At 61.1% G+C, this 23,535-nt stretch overlaps 1 protein-coding gene across 2 annotated transcripts; it reads left to right on the forward strand.

Moving 5' to 3' along the window:
* The first annotated feature begins 3,742 nt into the window (after positions 1-3,742).
* On the forward strand, positions 3,743-18,424 carry MXD4 (MAX dimerization protein 4). 2 transcript variants are annotated; one of them, XM_058723206.1, is made up of 6 exons: positions 3,745-3,975; positions 4,085-4,184; positions 7,792-7,821; positions 13,539-13,653; positions 14,658-14,820; positions 15,079-18,424. In XM_058723206.1, the coding sequence occupies exons 1-6, from the start codon at positions 3,912-3,914 to the stop codon at positions 15,234-15,236; spliced, it is 630 nt and encodes a 209-aa protein (XP_058579189.1). In that variant the 5' UTR covers positions 3,745-3,911; the 3' UTR covers positions 15,237-18,424. The 2 variants fall into 2 exon arrangements, with proteins under 2 accessions (XP_058579190.1, XP_058579189.1); XM_058723207.1 differs by lacking the exon at positions 7,792-7,821 and having other exon boundaries at positions 3,743-3,975.
* Positions 18,425-23,535: the final 5,111 nt, after the last annotated feature.

The following is a 23,535-nucleotide window of genomic DNA, read 5'->3' on the forward strand; positions in this document are numbered from 1 at the left end:
AAGTTGGCAGACGCTGTTAGCTTTTAGGAGGGTCACACGAGAGGCGGAAGCAGAGGGTGCTGTGACAGTCCCGGCTGGCTCTGCCTGGAGAGCCCCTTCTGGGGCAGGTGTGGAGACAGGGGCTCCACCGGCATCTGAACGCCCACGGCACACCCCTGTCTGGCATCAGGGAAGGCTGGGGAGCTGCAGGAGCCTGGTGCACCTGGGTCTGGCTTGCCCATCTCCCCTCTCTCTGGCTATGCACAGGCCCTGGGGAGAAGGCCTTCCGTGTGCCCCAACGCCTCCACCCCATGCTTCTGGTAACAGGTGGGGGTCCTAGGTCTGGCTGGGCCCCACAGGTACTCAGGACCTGCAGCCTGCAGGCCACCAAGGCAGAGGATGGAGGGCCTGGGGTGGAGCACCCAAAGCTCTCTGTACTCACTCTGGGAGGTGGCATGGGGATGGGGACGAGGGATGCACCCCACCTGGTCCTGCCCCTCCCACAGTGGGCTCAGCTCATCCAGTGCTCCCACCTCCCACCCCTACACCCACCCCTGGCCTCTGGAGGTGCCCTGCTGCTTGCCCCCACTTGTGGCTCATCCGTCCCCACAACGTGCCCAGGGACAGCCAGCCTGCCCTCAGGCCTGGCCCTCCTCCCCTGGACATGCAGGCGGGCAGCCCCCCCCCCCCCCCCACCAGCTGTGTGGCCTTGGTGTTCCAGCTGCTGGGGAAGGTGATGAACAATATAATCCCAGGAGGCCAAATGGGAGGAGTAGGGTTGGAGGTGTGCTCCTCTTCTGGGGCCCAGGACTGCACCCCCTCCAGGGTCCCTGCTGCAGACCCTGATGGCCACCAGAGGGCGACCCATCCCACCACCTGCTCTCCCAGTGAGGTTGGGCTGCCAGGGCAGGGGGGCGACCGCATTGCTGACTGCAGGGGTGAGGAGGGGCCAGGGAGGGTCCCAGCTCAGCAGGGACTGCAAGCAAGGCAAACCACATCCCAGCTAGGTCTGGGATGGGGAAACAGGCGTCCTACTTAGAGCTGGACATCTCAAACCACCGGGGTTGGGGCTGGGGGCTGATAGCACCATGGAGGGGGGCGGCTTCTCAGCCATTCCTGGCTCTTCCTGTTCCCTGGACTCTGCAGTGGGAGCTGGGGGAAGGTGGGCAGGACCCAAGGTGCCTGCCCCATGCCACCCCCATGACCCAGTGTCCTGGAGGCACTAATCTCCTCAGAGGCCTAGCCAAAGCCACCTCCTCCAGGCAACCTTCCTAGCCTGCAGCATCCTCCTCCCCCCCCCCCAACACCCCACATTCTCAGGGCAGAGTCTGGGGTCTCCTTGCAGGAGTCAACAAAACTCTAGAGCCTCTCCTGCCTCTGAGACTTGGGAGAGGGGCAGATTCCAGCACCGAGCAGTCACTCAAAGTTAATGTCACACCCAAAACTTAAACACACAAGCAAGGCTTTGCGTTCTGCTGTGCACTCAGGGTAGCTCAGGGCTGGATCCTGCACCTGAGCTGGGCAAAGATGGGCGCACAGACATTCTGGATCTGTCCTGCCCTTGGGGCCTGCAGATCTGGAGCAGAGGGCATGTGAGCTGGTTGGCCCCTAGGCCTGGGTTGTGATACCTCTGCCCATGCCAGGTCCTAGCCCTCCTGCCCCTAGTTCATGGGCCACTTCTCCCCTCACTCCCCCCACCCTATGTGCACTGAGGTGCCACCCACCATCACAGGCGGTGTGGAGCCACTGGGAAGTGCCTGGTCCTGGGTGTTGCTAGGAGAGGGGTCCCTGAAACAGCTCAGCTGCAAGGTGGGGCCACCCCTCTCCTCTCAGACTGGGATGCCGTATGCACATGGTTCCCACAGTCACACCTGGCCCTTTGCCCAGCCGGCTGTGGAACAGAGCAGCCCTCGTGCCCCACGGCAGTTAGTAGGGTGGGCATCCAGCAGGTGCACTCACCCTAGGCAAGGTGCCGGCTTTAGGACTGGGGCCAGCAACCTACTCTTCACATAGCAGGGATGAAGGGACTCTGCAAAATACCAGCCACCAGGTGGTAAGCCTGGGGTTCTACCTCCTAGGCCCCCCAACTCTGAATGCATCTGCCCCTCCCCAGAGTTGGGCACTCTCCTTTATCCTGCACAGCATTTAGGGGCTGTGCTCTGGTTCTGGGGTAATTGTGGGGCATGAGCAGGAAAGGCTGGGGTTAACATCAAGACAGCCCATGCAGGGCTGTCTAATGGCAGGTTTCAAGTGCCCGGCTGGGTCCTGCTGAGCTCTTCTGGGGTCTTGTAGGGAGGACAACACACCCCTAACCCCATTTCTCAGATCACACAGCTGGGCTCCCACCCCCAGCAAATAGCGTTAGGTCAGGAGGTGGCTTGGTCTTCCTGCTCCTGTGTCACCAGGCCTGGGTCACATTTGTGGGAGCACCAATATCAATGCTACTGGGATTCCCAGGAGACACTAGGCAGTCCCTAAACCTCAGGATTCCCAGTTCCCTTAACCATAAATCGGGGATTCAGAAATGCACAAGGAAATGGTGTATAAAACATCCAATAGATCCTAGGATGGAAAGTACTGAGATTTTTATAGTTTTTGTTCTGTTTCGTTGGCAGTAGCAATGCCCCCTTTAGAGGTTTGGGCAGGGTCAGGGAAGGGGTCCAGCCACCTTATCCCCACACTCTCCAGCCTGCTGGGCCCCTCCTCAGGAGTTGCCAGGCCACGAGTCTCAACAACCAGTGAGAAGGAAGACCAAAGGGAACTGAGGCCAGTCTGGGGATGCCCCCCAGGCTGCCAGTCCCTGCTCCTACGGAATCAGTTTAGGGTCAGGGGCCACTAGGGCCACCCAAGTGCCAGGAGTTTGATGAGGGGCTCGCTCCTCTCCCAAGGAGGGCAACTCTCTTCCCTAGAAAGCGCTTCCTTGGAAAGTCTTGGAATGTCTCCACTCTTCAGACCAGACACGAGCACGCAGCCCTCCACTCTTGGGAAACCCTCGGGACCGTGGCAGCAGATATCTGCCCCTTCCTTCAGGCCTGGGGTCCACTGGGCAGCTCTGAGGGGCCCTCCCTCTCTGGGTCTCTGCCCGTTGAGATGTGGCTCAAGATCTGACTCTTGGGCTCTGACCCTCTACGTCCCTCCTCCAAGCTCCGGTCTTTCCTGGGGTCACTCTGTGTCCGGCAGGAAGAGATGTCGCTTTGTAGCCCATAAGACACCCCCGAAGAGAGCACGAGGTCCCGTGCTCCCGCGGAGCCAGTGCTGTGGCTGTTCCAGGGCAACAGGTTCCTGCACACGACGTGCAGACCCGGCGGACAGGCCAGGCGCACGCGACACCTCCCGCACGCTGACCAGCCCAGGGGCGCTGGTCCGGTGGCTTGCGGTGCCACCGCGCTCAGCTTCCTCCCGGCAACGCGTCCGGCCGCGGCGCCCTCATTGGCCGCGCGCCCCGCAGCCGGCCATTGGTCCGCGGTCCCTATTTTACATAGACCGTTCTGGGCCAATCGGCGCACGGCGCCTACTTATCATGCACGCCGGCCGCCAGTCAGCGAGCGCGGGGGCCGGGCCACCACGTGCTGTTGCTAAGCTTGGGCTTCTAAATTGTTACTACCGCGGCGGGCCTATCGGAACCGAGCTTCGCATCTGTCAACATTCTCGGCCCGGCCCGAGGCGTTCGGCCAGCTCCCATTGGCCCCGGCCCGGCCTAGCGCCCGCCCTCGGACCCGGAGCGCCGGCCCCCATTGGCTGCGTCGGCCGCCGCTCGCCTTATGTGTCAATTTGAGGGCCCGAGGCGGAGGGTGGCGGCCGAGCGCGCTGGGAGTCCGCGGGAGTCGGGGAAGTGGGGCCGCCGGGCGCGCGGGGCGGGCGGCTAGCGGAGCCGGCCGGAGAGGGCCGGGCAGCGGCCGCCGCCGTCCCGGAGCGCGCGGGCGGGCAGGAGGATGGAGCTAAATTCCCTGCTGATCCTGCTGGAGGCGGCCGAGTACCTGGAGCGCAGGGACCGAGGTAGCGCCCGCGCCCCTTTGTGCGCCGGGCCGCGGGCGGGCGGGCGGCGGCGGCGGCGGCGGGGCCGGGGCCGGGGCGGGGGCCCGCTGACCGCGCCGTCTGTCCGCAGAGGCCGAGCACGGCTACGCCTCGGTGCTGCCCTTCGACGGCGACTTCGCCAGGAAGAAGACAAAGGCGGCCGGCCTGGTGCGCAAGGCCCCGAACAACAGGTACCGCCCCCCCCAGCCCCCGCGCGGCCGCCCCCCGCCCGGCCCGGCGCCCGGGGTCGCCCCCCCCGCCCCGAAGCGCCCTCCCGCGGCCCCGACCCCCGGTCCGCAGCCCGGCCGCGGCCGCGCGCCCCGGCGGCCAGCCTGGAGGAGGAGGCGCGCCGGGGCCGCGGCCGCAGCCCCGCCCGGCCGGCCCCGCCCGCGCCGTCGCCATCTTCCCGCGGGCCGCGCCTCCTCGGCCTCTCGCGTAAACAGTGCCACGCGTACAGCGCCAGCCGCTCGGGGTCTCTTCCCGCAGCCGCTCCCCGCTCCCAAGTTGTTCTGGACTTTTCCGGGCAGGAAAAAAGTTGTCATTGGGCGCTGGCCGGTGCCCCCGTGAGTCCAGGGAAACTGAGGCTCGGTGCAGAGCAGCGTGGGACCGCTCGCCCTGACCTCTGCTTGCCGCGGGTGGGTGGGCCTCACCTCTCCTGCGGCTGGGCTGAGGACCCCTACCCCCAGGGGCCTGGACAAAGAGGGCGGCCGGAGGCCTTGCCTGGGCCCCCACCCGTCCCACCGCTTCTGCCCCTCTCCTGACATAAGTGAAAGTGCAGCGACAAGTGTAGGGTTCCTTTCTTTGGGACAGGAGGCCTTTTTTAAGGGGAGCTGGAAGAGGTGCGGGCCGCCGTGCAGCAGCCCTCCGGGTGCCAGCGATCCCCACCCCCTCTCCTGGCCTCGTTCCCAGGCTGTGAAGCGCAAAGCCGGGGTACACATCCCTGCAGGGGCATGGGGACCCTGAGCTAGGGCTCCCACGGGGTTCCCCTCTCCCTGCTGCCATGAGGACCACAGCACACCTGGCACTGTCTGGGGGCCCACTTTGGCTCTGGACCATGTCACCACGCTGGGATCTGCTCTTGCAGGGGGCTTGGGGGCCCCTTGGCAGAGGGTGCGGCTCATTCCTGTGGCCTGCCTGTTCTTGGGAAACAGAAAGGCTGGCACAGGGACCCATCTCCTGTGACGTCCTGGCGCCCCGGGCCTGGCAAGGAATCGGTGGAGTCTCCATCTGCCCTGGCTGGACGAGCCTCGGAGTCCCGGCCCCTGGTCCCCTGCTGAGGGCAGTTTGGGAAGGGATACGTGAAGGGGGGGGGGGGGGGGGCACCACTGCCTCACACCTCCTCAGGGAGCTAGCCAGGCCCGTGCTGTTGGCTCTCATTGCCCCCAGTGCCATGGCACCCCTGGAGAACTCCGTGACGTGACCTTGGACTCCCATGGGGTACCCAAAAGCGATCACCAGAATTCTAAGATTCTCTGAAGAGGGCCCTTTATGTACGGAGTGGTTCACGTAGGTGCTAATATTCACCCAACCCATGAAGGAGGTGTTATTTTTATCCCCATTTTAAGGCTGAGGAAACTGAGGCATAGACCAGTTGAATTACTTGCCTGGCCCCCTGTCCCGTCTCTGGGACTCCCGTTCTGCAGTGGGGTCCTGGCCTTCTACATTCTGCAGGATGGAGATCTTGAGCTCACTGGGAAGGGAATGAGAGGGTCTCCTGGGCTGCGTTGCACCTCCCTGCTGCTCCTCTGGGCAGAGCCTGCCGCTCCCAGTGTCTGAGGCCCCTACGGCTCACAGTGATGGTCCCTCCAGGCTGTCCTGGCCCAGCTGGGCCTCAGCCAACCCAGACCAGGGCCTAAGGCAGAGCAGGGCCCAGAGGGTTCGGGACCCTGACTTGGCAGGGCAGTCCCAGCCTGCAAGGCTTCTGTGTCCCACCAAGATGAGGGAAAAGGATGGGCACAGCTGGGACCGGGGTGAGGGGTGAATAGTGGGGCAGGAGGGTGACATGTGTGGGGAGGCCCCACAATTGCCAGAGCTCCAGGAAGGGCTCTTGGGAACAATGGTTCAGCAAGAGGCCTAGAGCCAGCCTGCTGGGGCTCGGGTCTTACAAGGACATGGGTAGAGGAGTATCTACCTGGAGGCGTTGATGTGGGGTGTGAACCGGTGATGCCAGGAACGTGCTTAGTAAAGCTCCAGCCGTGGGTCCACCCCCACCCCTGGCCCCAGTACGAAGCATGTCTAAGACAGGGCATTCCTGGACCCATGTTACAAACCCCCCAGGAGGCTAGCACAGGTGTCTGGGAGGAGCCCCAGGCGGGGCTCTGGGCCTCTCTCCCTACTCCCGGCTAGCCAAGGAGTGTTCCTCTGTCTCCAGGATGGGGTCCAGCCCAGACTGTGAGGGGGTGGCCGGGCCGGTTGCTCTACACTGAAGGACACTCCCTGACCCTTATATCCTTCACACGTGGGCAGACCCATGCTGGCGGGCTATTGTTCAGGCCTCGAGGAGCCTGACAGCTCTGCTCCCTCCTGGTCCTGGCCAGCCCTGACAGGGGTTCCAAAGCTCCTTGCCCAACCCTTGTGACCAGCAGGCCCTTGAGCCCCCCAGAACCCAGGTCTGGAGGCTCTCCTCAAGCTGCAGAGGGGAGGCCCCAGTTGGCTCTGATGGGGCCGTGAACCATGGTGGATAGCAGAGGCACGAAGGCTGGGCAGGTGCTCCAGCTCGTGGGGTGGGGACGGGAGACACCTAATCCTGAGTTCCTGGAGCAGGAGAGTGAGGGCGGGCAGGCAGAGGTCAGCAGAAGCTCCAGGAAGGAGTGAGGGGTGGGGGACATGGCATCCAATCTGGGTGTGCCCCGAGGTGGCCGGAGCCCTCTGCTCACGTGGGAGGTAGCCTGGCAGGCCTCGGAGTCCTGGCTGTCCATGGGGTCCCCGCCTGGACTGGGAGAATGATCTAGAATGGGGAGATTGGCCCTGCTGCGTTGCTGCTCTGCAGGGCAGATGTGGTGGCACTGCCCACTGGAGTGCTCAGGACTCTGTACCCCTGTCTGAATGGGCCAGATGGGCAAGGCTTGAGCAGCAGATGGGGCCACTGTTCCCAGAGAGGCCGAGACCGTGGCCCCAGAGGGAAGCAGAAGGGCCAGCCTCAGTGTCCCTCCTGCCCACTGGGCCAGGAAGCATCCAGGTATCAGAGCCCTGGGCTGAGGGCTCTTGGGCTGGGTCTGCTCTGTCCCTCGATGTCCCGCTGGTGTGAGCTGTGATCTTGCAGGTGGGAGAGCCCAACACGGTGAGGATGTTGCTATGGCTGGGGTTGTCAGGACAGCACCACCCTGCGTCCTGAAGTCCTGGCCTCTGTGCTCACCTGCAGCTGGGTCCCTGTGACAGCTCCTGTGGCTCCAGAGACACTGCTGGCCTCCGGGAGTGTGGGGTGGAGAAGGCTGGTGGCTTAGTGCCTGGTAGACCTTGGGAACACAGGGTGGGTCAGTCCTAGAACCTTCTGGAAGGGGTCCTGGACCTTCCTGCTGGCAAGAGTCCCCACATGTCTCACTAAGTAAGTCAGGCAGTCCTAGGCACCTCTGGACATGACTGCACTTCTGTGTCTCCTGTCCTTGTCACTCAGTGTGAGGTTCCCCCAGCCTTTGGTCAGCAGTGCTCACCTGCCCAGCACTCCCCATCCCGAGCCGTCCTGGGACCCACACCCTCCCTGCCACCATCTTGCAGGTTCCTGAGTCCCTGAGTAGAGCTGTCATTCTTGTGCTTTGGTGGTCAGCAGAGTGAGCTCTGTCTTTCTGTCTCTCTAAACAGGTCCTCACACAATGAACTAGAAAAGCACAGGTAAGTGATCCCCTGTCCCTCCCCTCCAGGCCCCACGTTGGCCACCTGACATGTCCTACCTATCCTTCTGCTGAAGGGATGCTGTGGCCGCACCCGCATCCACCTGCTGTGCCCTGGGTGTGGCCACCTGCCCTGCCAGGCCGTGCCCTTGCTTGGGAAGGGTCAATCTTGAAGGAGGAGTCAGGCTCTGGTCTCAGGCACTCCCATGCCAGCAGGCAGAGACCGGGGCCTGTGCCCTGCTCATGAGAGCTCAGGTGGGGGTGAGCGGCTAGGGACAGGCCCCCTGTGCTATGTGGCAGTCAGGGCCAGCTCCCTGGAGGAGAAGATCCATCTAATTCGGGGCATTTGCTGCCTTTGGGAGCAGCTTTTGAGCTCTCAGGACACTGGCCTCCAGCCAGGAGGGTTCAGCCCTCTCAGTCTGGGGTTCCTTAGTTCAGGGTCCCTTGCACTGTGGGGTGTGCCTTCCAAGGAGCTCCCACTGGTCTTATCTGGGGGCAGTGGGAAGGGCAGCAGGCTCTGGCCATGTGGGCCTGAGGGAAAGCTCCGGGCCCAGGCTGGATCCCGGGACACCCACCTGCCAGCTGCAGGGCCCAGTCTGCTCTGGGTTCTCCCAGGAGTGGGAGGGCTTGGGGTGAGAAGTGGGGAAGGGGCAGTACAGCCGGCCCAGGTTGGCCCCAGAGCCCTCCCAGGTGCCCCTAGTCTGGGTGCTACAGGCCTTGTCGTGCCCTCAGGGGCTCCACGACCCTGCACCTTCTCTGACGAAGGGACGAGACACAGGCAGCCTAGGCCCTGCCGACAGGTGGCCTTGTAGCTGGTCTTAACAGGGTGGTGCAGCTGTGGGTGGGTCCTGGGATGCCTTGTGGTAGCTTCTTCCGGACCTTCGCTCCCATCTGTGAAATGGGCCAGTTCTTTCCTTCCTTCTTGGGTCAGTATTGGGCGGTAGCGGGGGTGTACAAGGGTAGTGGGTAGCGTACAAGGTAAAAACTCCAGCCCGCCCTGGGAAAGCTTGGAGCATAGCCAGTTTTCTGTGCCCCCCTCCCCCTCCGGGGACGCCCACAGCAGCGCCAGCAGCCCTCGGCTGGGTGGGCGCTGGGTGGGGACAGGACGCTGTGTTCTTTGCAGGAACCGTACTTCCTGGACTGGTCCTGTGTGATTGAGGGGTTCCCAAGAGAGTGTGGAGGTGGGGCAGGTGTGGGGGCCCTGGGGTTCCTCCCAGGCTGGAAGACATGGCCAGCCTCACTGGGACAGGAGCCTGGACAGGCATGTGGGGATGCTGTAGAAAAGGCTTCCTGGGGGTGGTGTCTGGAAAAACTGCCCCTCAGTTCAGACAGAGGGGATGACACTAAGGGAGTATGGGTGGCAAGGGCATGGCTGCCTGTGGAGGAGGACACGTTGCTAGCCTTGACCCCTACAATTGCCCCTTGGCCTTGGCCACGGCCTCAGTCACCTTCTCCCAAAGCCTGCCCCTAGGCTGGGCCTCGGGGGGCTCTTTCCAGACACGGAAGCAGGACAGACAGGTGGCCTGAGGTCTGCGTACACTGCCCCATCCCGATGCGGGGCGTGTGTTCCTGGCTGGCCATGAGGCGCCCACAGTCTTGGAGCTTGGGACCTGGTCAGGCCCCGGGTCACAGCTGTACCTGTGCCGATGCTGGATGCTCCTGGCTGCTGGCCATGGGCAGGAACGGAGCAGCTGGCTGGGTCACCAGCTCCGCACGTTGCCCTCCCTGGAGGCGTGCCTACGTTGGGCCTGTGGGGCATCCCCCGGCGTGTTCTCCGAGCCAGCCCGGTCAAGCTGAGGCCCGCCCTGCCCGTTCCTTCCCCGTCCTCCCTTCTTCTCTTGTGGAACGCTGCTCTAGTGTTCTGCTCCTGACCCCAGGCCTGGGGGTCGTGGAAGTCAGATGTTTCTTGGCAGGATGACCCCCTCCCCCACCGGCTCAGCTCCAGGATTTAGGTTTTGTGTGTGGAGGGGTGGGGGACCCTCTGCAGGGGCTGCCATGCCATGTCTGCGTGACACAGTGGCTCACCGTCTCTAGAAACCCCACAACTGGAAGGTGCGGGAGCACGTGAGGGGAGAATGGGGCACCCTTGCTTCTCGTCACACCTGCTGAGGGAGCCACAGTTTGGTGCCTCTCCATGCTGCCTCTTCTCGGACTGCCGGGCCTGGGGTGGCCCAGAGCGTGGCCCTGCGGAGCTGGGTCCCTGCCCCTCGGGTGCCGGGGATGCGGCATGGGAGCCCTGGGTCTTCCTCTGAGGAGCAGGGTCTTGTGGTGGGAAGCGGGCAAGGGCCTGGGTCAAGAGCCAGGCCGTGGCCGGCTGCCAGAGACGGAGCTGCTGTTAACAGACTGCAGTGATTCCCAGAGGCGGGTTCTGGCCCCAGAATCCACACAGGGTTCCTTCAGGAAGTGGTGAATTTTCAAAGCTCCCAGGAATGCCGGGGACAGCCACGGGGCACTGGCAGAGGGCCTGCGGCGCTGTGGCAGCCCCAGAGGAGGGCTGCAGGGCCCCGGCACCCCTTCCAGCTCCAGAGAGGTCATGGGGCAGCCCGCTCCCCACAGGGGTGGGGCATGGGGTTCCTGCCCGGGGCCCCACAGCCGGCGCCGGTTCCCACCCCGCCGAGGCTGCCCTCCTGGCCCAGCGCTCCTCTGGAGCTGGGTGGGCGCGCTGTCCAGTGGTAAACGTTGCACGGCTGTGGTCCAGCGGGCTCTCCTTGTCTCTTGAGAAGCCTCTGCTTTGGGATTTCTAAAGCAGTCCATCCACGTTGCTCGCAGACGCCCGTGGGCCTCCCTGGCTCCCCCCTCAGAGTCAGCCATCCTAGGCGGCTGGGAGGCCGCACCTGCTCCCTCCTCTCCTCCGCACGGATACTAACTTGGATAAGAATGGGACCTTGTCATCTGCTCTTTCTAACCCGACCTTTCACCGGACACCACGTGAGTGTCCACCTGTGTCGTGCGTTCCCCTCCGCTCCTGGTCCCAGCGCCCGCACGGGCACGCGTGCTGCCTGCACTGTTAGGGGCGGCCCTCTGGTTGACGCAGGCCGGGCCACAGCGAGCGTCGGTAAACGTGCATCTTTGCATCCGTGGGGGGCAGCCCGGTGGGACCCGGATCCTACAAGTGCAGGTGCTGGTCAAGGGTTTGGGTCGCCGCAGCGGCCCTCAGCGCTGTCGTCCCTGTTCGCTCTCCCTGAACAAAGCGCAGATGGGCCCGTGCGCCGCCTGAGAGCCGGCAGGTCCTTTCCAGTGTGGCCCAGACGCCCGCCCGCCCGCCCGCCCTGCTTGGTCCTCAGTTCCTAGAGTGCTGGGAGACCCACTCGGTTTTGTGCTAGCTTAGCAGTCTGTGCTCTGCAACTTGCCTGTTTGCGTCCTTTGCCCGTTTTCCACCTTAAGATACTCCTCTCCTTGTTTTTGATGTGTATGAGCTCAAAATGTCACGGATACTAACCATTTGTCTTTTATGTGTATCACAGATACTTTTCCACTGTTGTTCGTCTTTCGGCTGTGTTTTTTCTTTCTTGTACAAATGTCTCTTTCTGATTGTAAAAGTAATATGTGGTGTTTTTTTGTTTTTTTTTTAGCGTAGAAAACTTGGAAAATATAAAAACAAATAACTAAAAAACACAAACCGTAAAGCCAAAGAAATAAACGTTGCCAACCGCATCACCTGGAGACGCATGCCTCCTGCTCTTCATTGTGTCCTGTTGAGTCTCTTGTGTGCGTCTGCTGTTTTATTTTTTTAAACAATATTGGGTGACCTGTCACACACGTGGTTCCGTATGCTGATGTTGTCACTGAGCGTTTGTGACGCAGGAACGTAGAGCACATTGAGAGGATGGTGTGGTCGTCTCTGGGTGGTGGAATCTGGGCTACTTTTCTGCTGATCGGCAGTTTCTGATTTTGCACAAAGATCACGTGCTGCTTATGTAATTAAGCAGCAGATTGTAAGAATTGACATTCGCTCTAGAGTAGGTGGACAAGGGGACCCCACTTGTGAACTTAGCACGGATGGCAGGACAGGAGGGCCCCGGGGGAGAGGGTGACACTCTCATTGCCGACCCCTCCTTGAGCACAGAGTGTGGTGTGCAGCCTGCCCCTGTGTTCCTGGCCCCGTTTTCAGCAGGGCAGAGGGGATGCCCCGCCCACTTGGAGGTGAGGGAGCGGAGGTTCCCGGACTCCAGGGGGTCGTGCATGCCCCCTTCCCCAGCCCTGTGTCTGCATGGAGGTGGGCGCTTATCTCTGAAGGTCCCCCAGCCTCCAGGCAGAGCATGGGCTGCTCCATACGTAGGTCCCTGGTGCCTGGGCTGCTCAGGTCCTGGCCCCGTGTGACCTCGTGGCAGAGCACGGCGTCAGTCCTGTGTCCTGGAAGTTCTTCCTAACTCAGGCCCACCTGGCCCACCTAGGTGCTGGGGTGCTGTGGGCTGGGGTGCGGGGTGGGGAGGTGCCCTCTCAGTGGGGGTGCTGTGTGGACACGGGTGGCAGACGTAGGGCCAGGGGGTCCATGTGCAGCCAGCCTTCCTCCTACAGGGCGGGGCTGTTAGTTGCTGTTCTACAGAGGGGGTCCTGCCCTGCACCCAGCTCCCCTCTCTCTCCCCAGGCCTTGGATGCCCCTCAGAAGTGGCCATCACTGCCCACTTTCCTCCCGGGCTCTCTAAGGCTAAGCAAGGCTGTGGCACATAGGGGATAGAGGTGAAAATAAGAGACGGCCACGGTTGGCACTTTGAGGGAAGGGGCATGTGCTGGCTGTGGTGATTGGGCAGTCGGGCGACAGGCTGTCTCACAAAGAATTCCTACCCCTCGCCCTCAAGGGCCCTCCTTTCAGAGCGGAGCCCCAGCAGAGCATCGCGGCTGGACAGCGTGTTGGGGCTCTGGCGCCCTGCACGTACTGAGGAGGGGCCGTCACGTGGATGGGGCAATGGCCCCAGGCCATCGCGGTGGCCACAGCGTCCTTTAGGATGCGCTGTAGTCACCTTAGTCTCTGCCAGCCTGCCCTCCCCAGATGAGATGAGCCAGGAAGGCCGTGTTTCTGCAAGGTGGATCCAGGCCAACCGCCCCCCCCCGGCCCCCAACCTGAGACCCCTATGTCAATAGTGCCACTGGCTCTTAGGAGTACAGTTTTGTGGAACTCTGCCTTCATCTGCCTGAACACAGGGACGAAATCTGGAATGAAGCTGTTTCTTCTAAGGGAAACCAAATTTGGGGTGGAGGGTCTGGTCCTCAGCCCTCCATGACCCCAATAGACTTGTGTTTCTGTGGTGATGTGACCAGAGACCACCCTGAACTTGGCAAGGTGGAATGCCAATCTTGTCTCGGGCCCTTGGACCTCTGGGAGCAGTCCGACCAGGACCCTAACCCTGCTGTCCCCGGTCGTCCCCTGACCTCCTGGATCCACTGTGGAGGATGGTGACAGCAGGGTGAGCCAGGGCTCTGAAGGTGGTGCCTGGTGGTGGCTTTCTGAGGCCCTGAGGGCTGTGGTGGGCTGGCTGCACGGGCCCTGGCCATAGGCTCTCCTCCTCTGTTGGGGCATCCAGAAGGCAGGTGCCTGGTTGCTCTGGGGAAGCTGCCAGCCAGGCTGGGAGGGGAGCCCTGGACCCTCAGCAGGTCCGTGCAGGAGTCTGGCTGGCTGCCTCTTGTGCCCTCAGACCTCCCAGGCCTCTCTGCTGCCATTGCCATTGTCCCCGTCGGCTGTGCCACTCTGGCCTGACTGTTCTGTCTCTCCTCTTTCAGACGAGCCAAGCTCAGGCTCTATCTGGAGCAGCTCAAGCAGCTGGTGCCCCTGGGCCCTGACAGCACCCGCCACACCACGCTGAGCCTCCTGAAGCGTGCCAAGATGCACATCAAGGTAAGTAGGACGGTGCCCCCACTGCTGCCCCTGGTCTGACCCTATCCTGTCCCGTGCACCCTGGGGGAGTGACCAGGGGGCCTGAGGGGAGCCGCCTAGCAGGTGCACATCGGGGACCCCTGAGGGTCTCTGGTGGTAGGTGGGCGGTGCTTGGCCACGGGGGATGCTGAAGGTTGAGGTGGTCACAGGCACGTGCTGGGTTTTATTGGGAGGTTGGGCGGGGGGGTGGGTAGGAGGTAGCCATGCCAGGCTGGGGGAGGTGTGGTCCTCGGGGGCCCTGGGCTGTGAAGGGGCAGCAGCTAGAAGGAGACGTGGGGCCAGGAAGGGCAGGATAGGAAGCCGGCAGCCCAGGGGTTGGGAGGTTCTGGGTAGAGGGTGGGGTTGGTCTCCTGGGGTAGGCCCCCAAGGCCTCGAGACAGACCTGCTGGTTGTTGGGGGGGGGGGGGGGTCTTGGGACACTTGGGCAAACCAGGGTGGGTCTCAGTGTCCTCAAGAGATCCTCAAAGCTCCCAGGCCAGCACAGGCAGTGGGGCTGGAGCTTTGAGAGAGGTAGAGTCAGTGCCCTGGGGCCTCACAGAGCAGCAACAGCTCCAGCAGGGAAGGTATGGAGAGGGAAGAGGGCAGGCAGGGGGTGAGCGGATGTGAGGAGTATGGGGGACAGCGGGGCAAGACTGCTGAGGGCGGGCTGTCCTCCAGGAGGTGGTGCTAGCCCAGGGCCCACGCGTGACTTGGCTCGGCCAAGGTGTCTAGTGGCTGTGGGTCATCTGGAGCCAGTCAGCACACACAGAGAACGGGCCTGGAGGGGTGAGGAGGGGGCTCATCGGGACTTTGGGCCCCATGGGCACTGGGCACCCTGTGGCCCCTGGCCAGGCGGGGGTGGGGGGGGTGTGTGGGATGAGAACCCGCCCCTGCACCCCAGTTCCTGGTAGGGGATGGTCCCCGGTCCCCCCATCCCCGCAGCTCACAGCTCCCCTCGCCCCCCCCCCCCCCGCCCCCGCCCCCAGAAACTGGAGGAGCAGGACCGCCGGGCGCTGAGCATCAAGGAGCAGCTGCAGCGGGAACACCGCTTCCTAAAGCGGCGCCTGGAGCAGCTGTCGGTGCAGAGCCTGGAGCGCGTGCGCACAGACAGCACAGGCTCCGCCGTCTCCACCGACGACTCCGAGCAAGGTGGGGGCGTGGGAGCGGCCCCTGGGTGGGGACGATGGCCGCTGTGTGTCCCCGGCGCTGTCCGAGCGCTCCGAGTGTGGTAGCGGAAGTGGTGCCATGTGGAGGGAGAGGCACAGAGGCCGGGAGCCCCATCCCTCCCCCACGCCCCGCCCCCGGAGCCTCTGCGTCCTCCGTGAAGGGTGGAGATCGGCCCTAACTCTGAAGGGGGCCCCCGGCCGGCACCTCGGTTTCTGATCCTGCCGTCTCTGTTCTCCCCAGAAGTGGACGTAGAGGGCATGGAGTTTGGCCCTGGTGAGCTGGACAGTGTTGGCAGCAGCAGTGACGTGGAGGGCCACTACAGCCTGCAGAGGGGCGGCTGCAGCGATGGGGGCTACGGGCCCCCCTGCCGGCGGCCTGGCCGCCCCGGCCTCTCGTAGGCCCAGCGCCCTCAGCTCCTTGGCCCGCCTGCCTGCCCGGCCAAGCGTGCCAGCCCTCCAGTCCTCGAAAGCCTCTCCGCGGGCCCGCTGCTGTGCCATTCTGGAAGCTCCAGCTGCCGCCTGGGCTGCCCGCCTCCGCCGCCTGCCGGTCAGGGCCCACCGTGCTGCCCACCCCTCCCAGCTGGGCAGGGACTCCTGCAGGGAGGCGGGGCCCAGCTCCCACATCCCGGAGCCCAGCGTAGCCGCCCACGGTCTGTTCTCAGATTCCTAATCATTCCAGAAGTATTAAATATCATTGCTGCAAATCCCGGCGGGCACCGTGTGAGGGGCTTAATGACCACTGCGGGGAGCTCAGACCCCCACCCTGGATCCCAGGAGAAAGGAAGGAGTGGACCGAGGAAGGAAGGAAGGCGTGGCTCTCCGTCCGTCTGTCCATCTGTCTGTCAGTCCACGTAGGCTCCTGAGGCCTGGATGGAGGGACCCATGAAGGGCGGGACTCGGGTGAGCACCCTGGGGCAAGTGGGCGGAGAGGGGCCTTTGCACCCCACAGGTGTCAGGAGCAAGCGCTGGGCTCCTGGGGGCAGGCCAGGCCCCCCCTTCCAAGCTTCTGCTCTGTTAGGTCCCTCAGATGTACACACACACATGCCTAGGCACACACGCCCACATGCGCATACACACACACACACACACACACACACACACACACACACACACATCGTCACTGGACCCAGAGGATACACATCATGGGGAGGTAGGCCTTCAAGGGTCATCTGGGCAAGTTCTGGTCCCTGGCCTGTGCCTGGCTCCCCCTCCCCACCCCAGCTCACTGGCCCTGTTTGCACTGGGCAGAGGGCTTCTCCTCCTGGCGGGGGCTGGAGTGCGCTGGGGACGGCAGGCTGAAGGCACTGAGGCCTCAGGAGGCTTTCTCATCTACCTTTGAAAGAAAAAAAGCAAAAAAAAAAAAAAAAAAAATTGCTGCACTGCCCAGCAGCCCAGAACAGGGCTCCCAGGAGAGAGGCTTTTTCCCAAAAACAAAAGAGAAACGTTTTTAAAAGAGAAAAAAGCTCTAAAGACTCCCCGCCAAGTGACATCAGCGTGTGCCGCCTCAATTTCCTGTACGAGATTTTTGTACTCTATTTTCCTAGCCGTTGCTGTGTCCTTGTTTGCTGAGGGGTGGGAGTGACCCAGCGTCTCAGGGACTCGTCTTGTATGTCACCTTCGTCCAAGTGTGCCTTGTGTCCCATGTCTGGCCCCGCCCCGCCCACCACCACCAGCATCTCCCTTGTGGCTCAAGGGGCGCCCCTGGCCTGCCCAGCACGTGCCCTCCTAGCTTCCTCCCCAGGCAGCAGCCCCTCCCAGCAGCCTCGGCTGGCTTCCTGCCGGGCCAGGTCGGGAGGGGGGGGGGGGATCGTGCGCAGCAGCTTTGTGTCACCTGGCCCCCTGGTGACCCAGCACCCCAGTATCGCTGTGCCCCGGGGCCTGGTGAAGAGCCGGCTAACCAGAGAAATAGGTTCTCAGCTGTACCCAGCTTGAACCATCCCTGCTCCCCTGGCCTGGGGTGAGGGCCCCAAATTTCAGAAATAGGCAGCTGATGAGGACAGACCTTCACCCTGGGTAGCCAGGCCGGGGCCTTAGGAGGCTTCTCCTGGCCTTTTGTTCCCGAAGCCCTTGTCCACACAGCAATATTTGGGTGGTGTGCTGTGGGGCCGCCCCGCCGCAGTGTCTGCTTCCCTCTCTGGTGCGTTGTAACCAATTTCCAGACTGGGGTGGGGGGGGGAAGCTGGTGTTTATTTTCGGTCACGCTGGTAGACGCGCCAGGGTGAGTAGCCTACTGAGGCAGAAAGGGGTTCCTGGAAACGGCTCTGGCACAGAACCTGTCCTGCAGAGGCTCAGGATGGCGAGTGGAGAGCAGGCTCATGGGAGACAGCGCAGGGGCTGGGGAGACTGTCCAGACATCTTGCTGGCGGTTGCGAGGGAACCTGTTCTATCCTGTCTCCTTCCGGTGTCCCTGGGGGTCTAGAGTGCCTAGGGTGGCTCCCGTCTGCCCGAGCACGTCCACAGAGAGCTTCTTGTCAGCATCTGGCACACTCCGAGGCAGAGGAGTGCGCGAGTTGAAGATCCTGCTGTGGGAGGCACAAGTCCAGACCCCTGGGGCGGTCTGTGTTCAGAATTCATAAAGTACCAGCTCCCCCAGTACCCCAGCCAGCAGGGTCATCTCCAGGTGACCAACTGTGGCCCTCCCTCAGCTGACCTTCTGGCAGCTCAGCTTGTGGCTTCTCAGGCTGTGGTTCCCACCTGGGCCAGGGAGTTGACCTCACTGGCCACCTGGGGGCCTGTGCTCCCAGAGGCCCCTCCCTGCCACCAGCAGACACGTTGGGGGTGGTCCTCGGGGCCAGGGTGTGGTGCTAGGAGTTACACATCCATTCTCTCCTCCCTCTGGCCTTTTGCACAGGTTAGCTGTTGCTGGTGGCCACAGAGACCCAGAGGGGTCCCTGCTGAGGCCGTGTCGGATAACTGAGCACTGTTGAGTCTATAGAAGCAGATGGGACCAGAACAGGGTTGCAGGGGTGCCTGCACGCTCTATCCGTGTGCCCTCCCACACCTCTGTGGACCATTGTGGCACTGGGTGGCCAGGATCCTGGAGTCCCAGGCTCATGTTTGGGTCCCCACCCTCACTGGGAGGTGGCCCCTGTACACCAGGCCATTACTGCCCAGTGCAGGCCCAGCTGGCTGGGAAGACTGCAAGAAGGCTTCTCTTCCTTGGAGCTCTGGGTCCACCTTTGTATTTTGGGTCTGGGAGGCCCGGGGCCCGAGCCAGCTCTCTTGGGCTGATGGGGCTGTGTGCCCAACTAAGGCCCTGAGGACCCGTGCCCTCCTGTCTGCCCCAGACAATCCCCATCTGCTGAGCGAGGCAGGCTTCCCTCACTCTCCCACCCCCTGCCTCTCTGGATCAGCTAACCTGGGGACCCCTCCCCATAGCTGGGCACACAGAACTCTGACCCTGGGCCACATCTAGGGCAGGTTCTGTGCCAGAGTCTGGGGCTTCCCGGGGGGCCTGGCACTGGCCAGGATAGCGTGTTACAAGATCCTCACTGGAGAGAATTGGGCCACCCACCAGCCTGTTCACCGGGAGGGACTGTGCTGTACCATTCTGTCTTTGTAATATAAATACAGATTTTTATACCTCACCCCTGTGGCTTCCAGTTCTTTCCATCACCATATTTGTCTCCCCTCCTCTCGGCCTCCTTAGGGAGCCCAAGCCCACTGGTGACCTTGGCAGCCTTCGCTGCCCTGCCCACAGCTTCTGTTTTCAGGGAGTCCCGACAGACCATGATCCTTCCCCACTGCAACTGGCCACCACTGAGACTCCACCCTCACAGCTGTCTCCCTGGACAGTCACACCTGCAGTTGAATGAAGGTGGACCCCCTCCCCCTCCCCCAACCACACACCCACACACCCACACACCCACACACACACACAGACACACACACACACACCATCGGCCAACCAGGTGCTCTTATTGCTGGCATTCAGATTTTGCTCCCAGCCCTGGTGCCGGGACCTTGGGATGGTCAGCCTTAGGGTGGATACCGGGTGTTCGCATCCAGATGCCCTTTCCACGCAGCCACCGTCGGCTGCCAGGGATGCACCTTGATAAACCTTCCTTGGATCTGCCCTCAGTGTCCCCAGAATATCTCTGGCGGGGCCTTTGCCTGCTGCTCTCAGGACCTGCTGTGCAGGGTGAGGGTGTGAAGTGGTGTGACCCCAGCACAGGCAGCTGGGGGATGAAATGCTGGCAGCGGGGAGCTGGGTAGGGTAGCCGGAACAGGACTTTCCGGAGAGCTTGGGGTGCCTGCATCGGACATGCAGCCGCACACATTGGAGATGGCTCAGTGAGACCCTCCAGCAGGTTTGGGGGTGTCTGGGAGAGGACCTGCGGGGACCTCAGGAAGGAAGCTGGGTTCCTCCTCCCTCCTGCAGCAGGCAGCAGCACTCTGGCCTCTCGACCTGGGTGAGTCCGCCTGAGGGCACCTTTGGAAAACAAGGGAATCCCTCCTAGGAATGCAGCTGGGGCTTCGGGTCTGGATGTAAATTCCAAATATTGCCAGGACTTAAAATCACTACCACCTTTTATTGACTGCATGAGGGCCCCAGAAATTAGAGCTTGATGTCCTCACGCTGGGCCCATCTCACACAGGAAACTGAGGCTCAGAGAAGGTACCCACCTTCCCCAAGTCACCCACTGGAGCGGGGTGGGCCTGGGATCTGACCCTGGTCCTCTGGGGAACCCCTCCCCCCACCAGATTCCATCTCAGCGCCCCTCAAGGGAGACGACCCCCTCCATCCCAGCCCTCCCTCCCAAAGTCTCCTTGGCAGCCAGCTTGACCCCTGGTGGTCTTGTTCCTCCCACAGCCTCCAGAATTAACCCCAGGTGCCTGCCTTCTCCCCATGGGCTCCTGCACTCCTACGCTAGCTTCCCCCTGGCCAGAAGTCTGCACTCACCAGCGCCCCCAGCCCCCAGCGCCACTCTGGGACCTGCTCCTGTGCCCCTTCCCGCACACTTCTGCCGGGATTATGGCCACCCAAATTGGGCGTTGGTCTAATCTGGGCCCGTCTGGAGGCAAGGCCCCATGCATGCTGTTTCCTTTCCTCTGTTCCCAGTCCCTAGCCAGGTCAGGCCTCTAGTACAGGCTAGCCCCACAAGGATCTTTCCAGAATGTAAATGTTATGCCACTCGTCCATTCAGCTCGCAGTGGCTCTCAACTGCCTCCTCATTGCCTTCTGCCTCCTCAGCCTGTCTTCAGGCCCTTCATGAGACCCCAACCCCCCTCCCAGGCTCCTCACTGCCCCCTTCCTCTGTGCCCTCTTATACCCAAACCCTTCCCATCCCCAGTTGAAGGAACTATCTTGGCGAGCTCCTGACCCCAACTTGCTCCTGAGTGTGAGGACTGAGTTTTTACCTCCGTTACATGATATCAATGTGATGGAAGACAAAACCACTTTCCGCCTGCCCACCCTCCTCCTCTGCTTTCTTCTGAGCAGGAAGGATTAATAGGGAGAACAGAAAGAAGTACCACCTTCTTGCTCAGCTGGAAACTGAGAGTCATCCAAACTCTGGCCCTCAGGCCCCAGGGTTCTGCCCTTGCATGAACCCAGCCGAACCTTTACTCCTCCTCTCCCCAGTGCACGGGAGGCTACCTGCATCTGTCTCTTGCCACCTTTTTGTCACTTTTGTTACTGCAGAGTCAGGCTTCTAACACATGTCTGAGAATGTCACTCGCCTGCCTAGCCCCCACCCCTCACTGCTTGAAGAATGGAGTCCCATTATTACTGGAAACTACATCTAGGAACACATGATCTTTAACATCAGACTGCAGCTTAAACATATATAAAAACATATTGTCCAAAACTTAAAATACTTAAAAAAAATTTTTTTTAATGTTTATTTTTGAGAGAGCAGGGGAGGGGCAGAGAGAGAGAGGGGGACAGAGAATCTGAGGCAGGTTCCATGCTGACAGCAGACAGCCTGACGCGGGGCTCGAACTCATGAACCATGAGATCATGACCTGAGCCAAAGTCGGACACTTAACTGAATCACCAGGCTCCCCTAAAAATTTTTTAAAGTTTATTAACTTGGAAAGAGAGAGAGAGAGTACATGTGTGTGTACACATGCGTGTCCAAGTGGGAGAAAGGCAAAGAGAGAGACGATCTTAGGTAGGGTCCACGGTCAACACGGAGCCCCATTCGGTCAGCATGGAACCCTATTTGGGGCTCCATCTCATGGGATCACGACCTGAGTGGAAATCAAGAGTCTGATGCTCAACCGACTGGACCACCCGGGCGTCCCCTAAAATACTTTTTAGTATCAGCAGGAGAAAAAGATTCCTACAGGAAGGAGAAAAGGAGACACAGCTGTCGGTGAACCCCCTTGCTGCTTGCAGTGGTGTGCAGAGGCTGCTTAGTCCCCTGTGCTGCCCCCCCCCCCCGTTTCCTTGGGGAAGCCTCCTTCAGGGGTTCCCTTCATCTTCTGACTCTGCAAGGGCCCCACTAAAACCCAAAATGAGTTTTATTGGAGGAAAGAAACTTTGTCTTGGAAATAAGTATAGCACACTTGCTTTCCTGAATCCCAAATGCAGCCTCAAATGCAGAAGTGCCCCTAGAAAGTCATGTTTTTAAAAGCTTCCTGAGTGCATAATTAAACCTGATGTGTGCGTGGTTTGTATTCTGGGAGCTGATAACATTGTGATTTCTACTGTATATTTTTACGGCTTTTTTTTTTTTTTGGCCCCATAAACATCTTTCAAACAAAGAACTATGGACAGCAATTCAAAATCATATGGAGAATTTGTGGCCCAGGAATTGACCCAGGAGTCACGAGGAAAAATGGGCTTCTAGAACAGCTTCACAGGCCTCATCTCCAGTCCCTCACCCTCCTGTCCCTTGGGGCATCTTTCAAAAACGCAGTCCCTTGGGGCCCCTGGGTGCCTCAGCCAGTTAAATGTCCGACTTCAGCTCACAGTGGGTGGGTTGGAGCCCCGCATCCGGCTCTGTGCTGACAGCTCTGAGCCTGGAGCCTTCTTCGGATTCTGTCTCTCCTTGTCTCTCTGCCCCTCCCCTGCTGGTGCTCTGTCTGTCTCTCTCTCAAAAATAAATAAACATTAAAAAAAAACAAACACAGTCCCTTTTCTTTCTTCTCCTCTTTTCTCCTCTGAGTTCCTCCTCACAGTCTATAAACATCCCAAGTTCCTCTCATCTTGAAACAAAACAAACCCAAACCCTCCCCCACCCTACCCTACATTCCCACCCCCTCATCTCGTGTCCTTCTTCTCCTCTCCCTCCCTCAATCTTTGCCTCCTCAGCAAAATGTCCTGAAGGCCCTGTCTGCACAGCCTCCACTTCCTCCCTCCAAGCCTCTCAGCTTCTGTTCAGGGGGACCCCTCCCCCGCCCCCTTCCATGAGTTCCCATCCGCCCCCCCCCCCCCCCCCCCCAGCCTCCCGGGCCAGTGGCAAAGGGAGTCCTCCTGGTCCAGGGTCTCTAACCCTGTCCTACGACTCACCAACTCGACTGTCTCTTCCCTAGTCCAGCCTCACCTTGTTTCAGGCGGGGTACCAATCTGTGAACTTTCTTCCCCTGTAATATCTGCTTTTGAGATCATTTTAGGCTTTACTGTCTTTTGGAAGAGGAAAAGTAAAAAGTAAAACAAATGAAGGATTCATAAGAAGTATCTTCAACTCTGCCCTTCCCCCGCTCATGCTCTGTCTCTCAAAAATAAACATTAAAATTTTTTTTGAAAAAAAAAAAGTATCTTCAACCTGAGATTAATTCATATGTCTTAGACCATTCTTTTTTCTCCCCTTAAAAATATTAAAAGTTATCCAGAAAGACTTCTGCCCTTCTACTGTCCCACTAGCCTAGGACATCTCTAACCAACCACCTTCGGGTCACCTGATGCGGGGGCTGGAGGGAGTACTATGTAGTCACTACTTTTAGACGTTCATCTGTGGAAGACTAGTAAGAGAGAGGCGCGTGAACGCTGCCAGGCACCAACAGTAACCCCGCAGATCCGCCAGCATCGGCAGGGGCGCGCGGACTCTGCCGTGTTCGGCCAGCTCTATGGCTCAGAGACGACCCACGTCCTGCGTCTCGCACCCTCCTTGGAAAGTGTTCCGTCTAGACTTAACTACGTCTTTGACACATATCCACTCCATGTTCAGATATTTTCAACCTTTTAAAAGATCGGTTTTGAAAACGGGATCGTGGAGGAATTCTGCTTCTGCTTAGTGGTCAGGTGAGGGCTTGGGGGATGCGTGCTTCGCAAAACAACGTTCAACGCAAAAGCCCGTAAAGCGAGTAAGGACAGCGGAGCCTAAAGATTCGCCAGACGCTGCTCCTCCACTCCCCCGACTTCTGCAGGCGGCGCGCGCCCCGGAACCCGGCCTGGCGGCCCGGGCCCCGCGCCGGCGAGCTCCGGACCGCAACCAGGCTTTCCGGGAAAACGCCTCTATAGACGATGGGGCGCTGGGGTCCGGCAAAATAGACCCGAAAGGTGGCCTTAGCCATGGAGTCCGCTGCGGTGAAAACGCACCGCCGTAGAAAGCCGGGCGCAGCGGGACCAGGCCGGCCCGCACCCAAGACCCTCCTCTACTCCATCCTCACGCCTCCCCGGCCCCGCCCCCGAGGCGGAGAGCCAATCAGCTCGCTCCCTACCGGTGTACGCCAGGCCGTGAGGGCGGGCCGGCACTCCGCTGGGCTCTGCCGCAAAGCCCCTCCCAGCCAGGCCCGCCTCTTCCGACGC

This window comes from Neofelis nebulosa, chromosome 3 (genome assembly GCF_028018385.1).
Source record: "Neofelis nebulosa isolate mNeoNeb1 chromosome 3, mNeoNeb1.pri, whole genome shotgun sequence".
Taxonomy (NCBI): Eukaryota; Metazoa; Chordata; class Mammalia; order Carnivora; family Felidae; genus Neofelis; species Neofelis nebulosa.

Coding starts and splice junctions, on each gene's coding strand:
- MXD4 (XM_058723206.1), top strand. CDS start 3,912: ATGGAGCTAAATTCCCTGCTGATCCTGCTGGAGGCGGCCGAGTACCTG. Junction 3,976..4,084: donor CCTGGAGCGCAGGGACCGAG/GTAGCGCCCGCG, acceptor GTCTGTCCGCAG/AGGCCGAGCACGGCTACGCC. Junction 14,821..15,078: donor CACCGACGACTCCGAGCAAG/GTGGGGGCGTGG, acceptor TGTTCTCCCCAG/AAGTGGACGTAGAGGGCATG.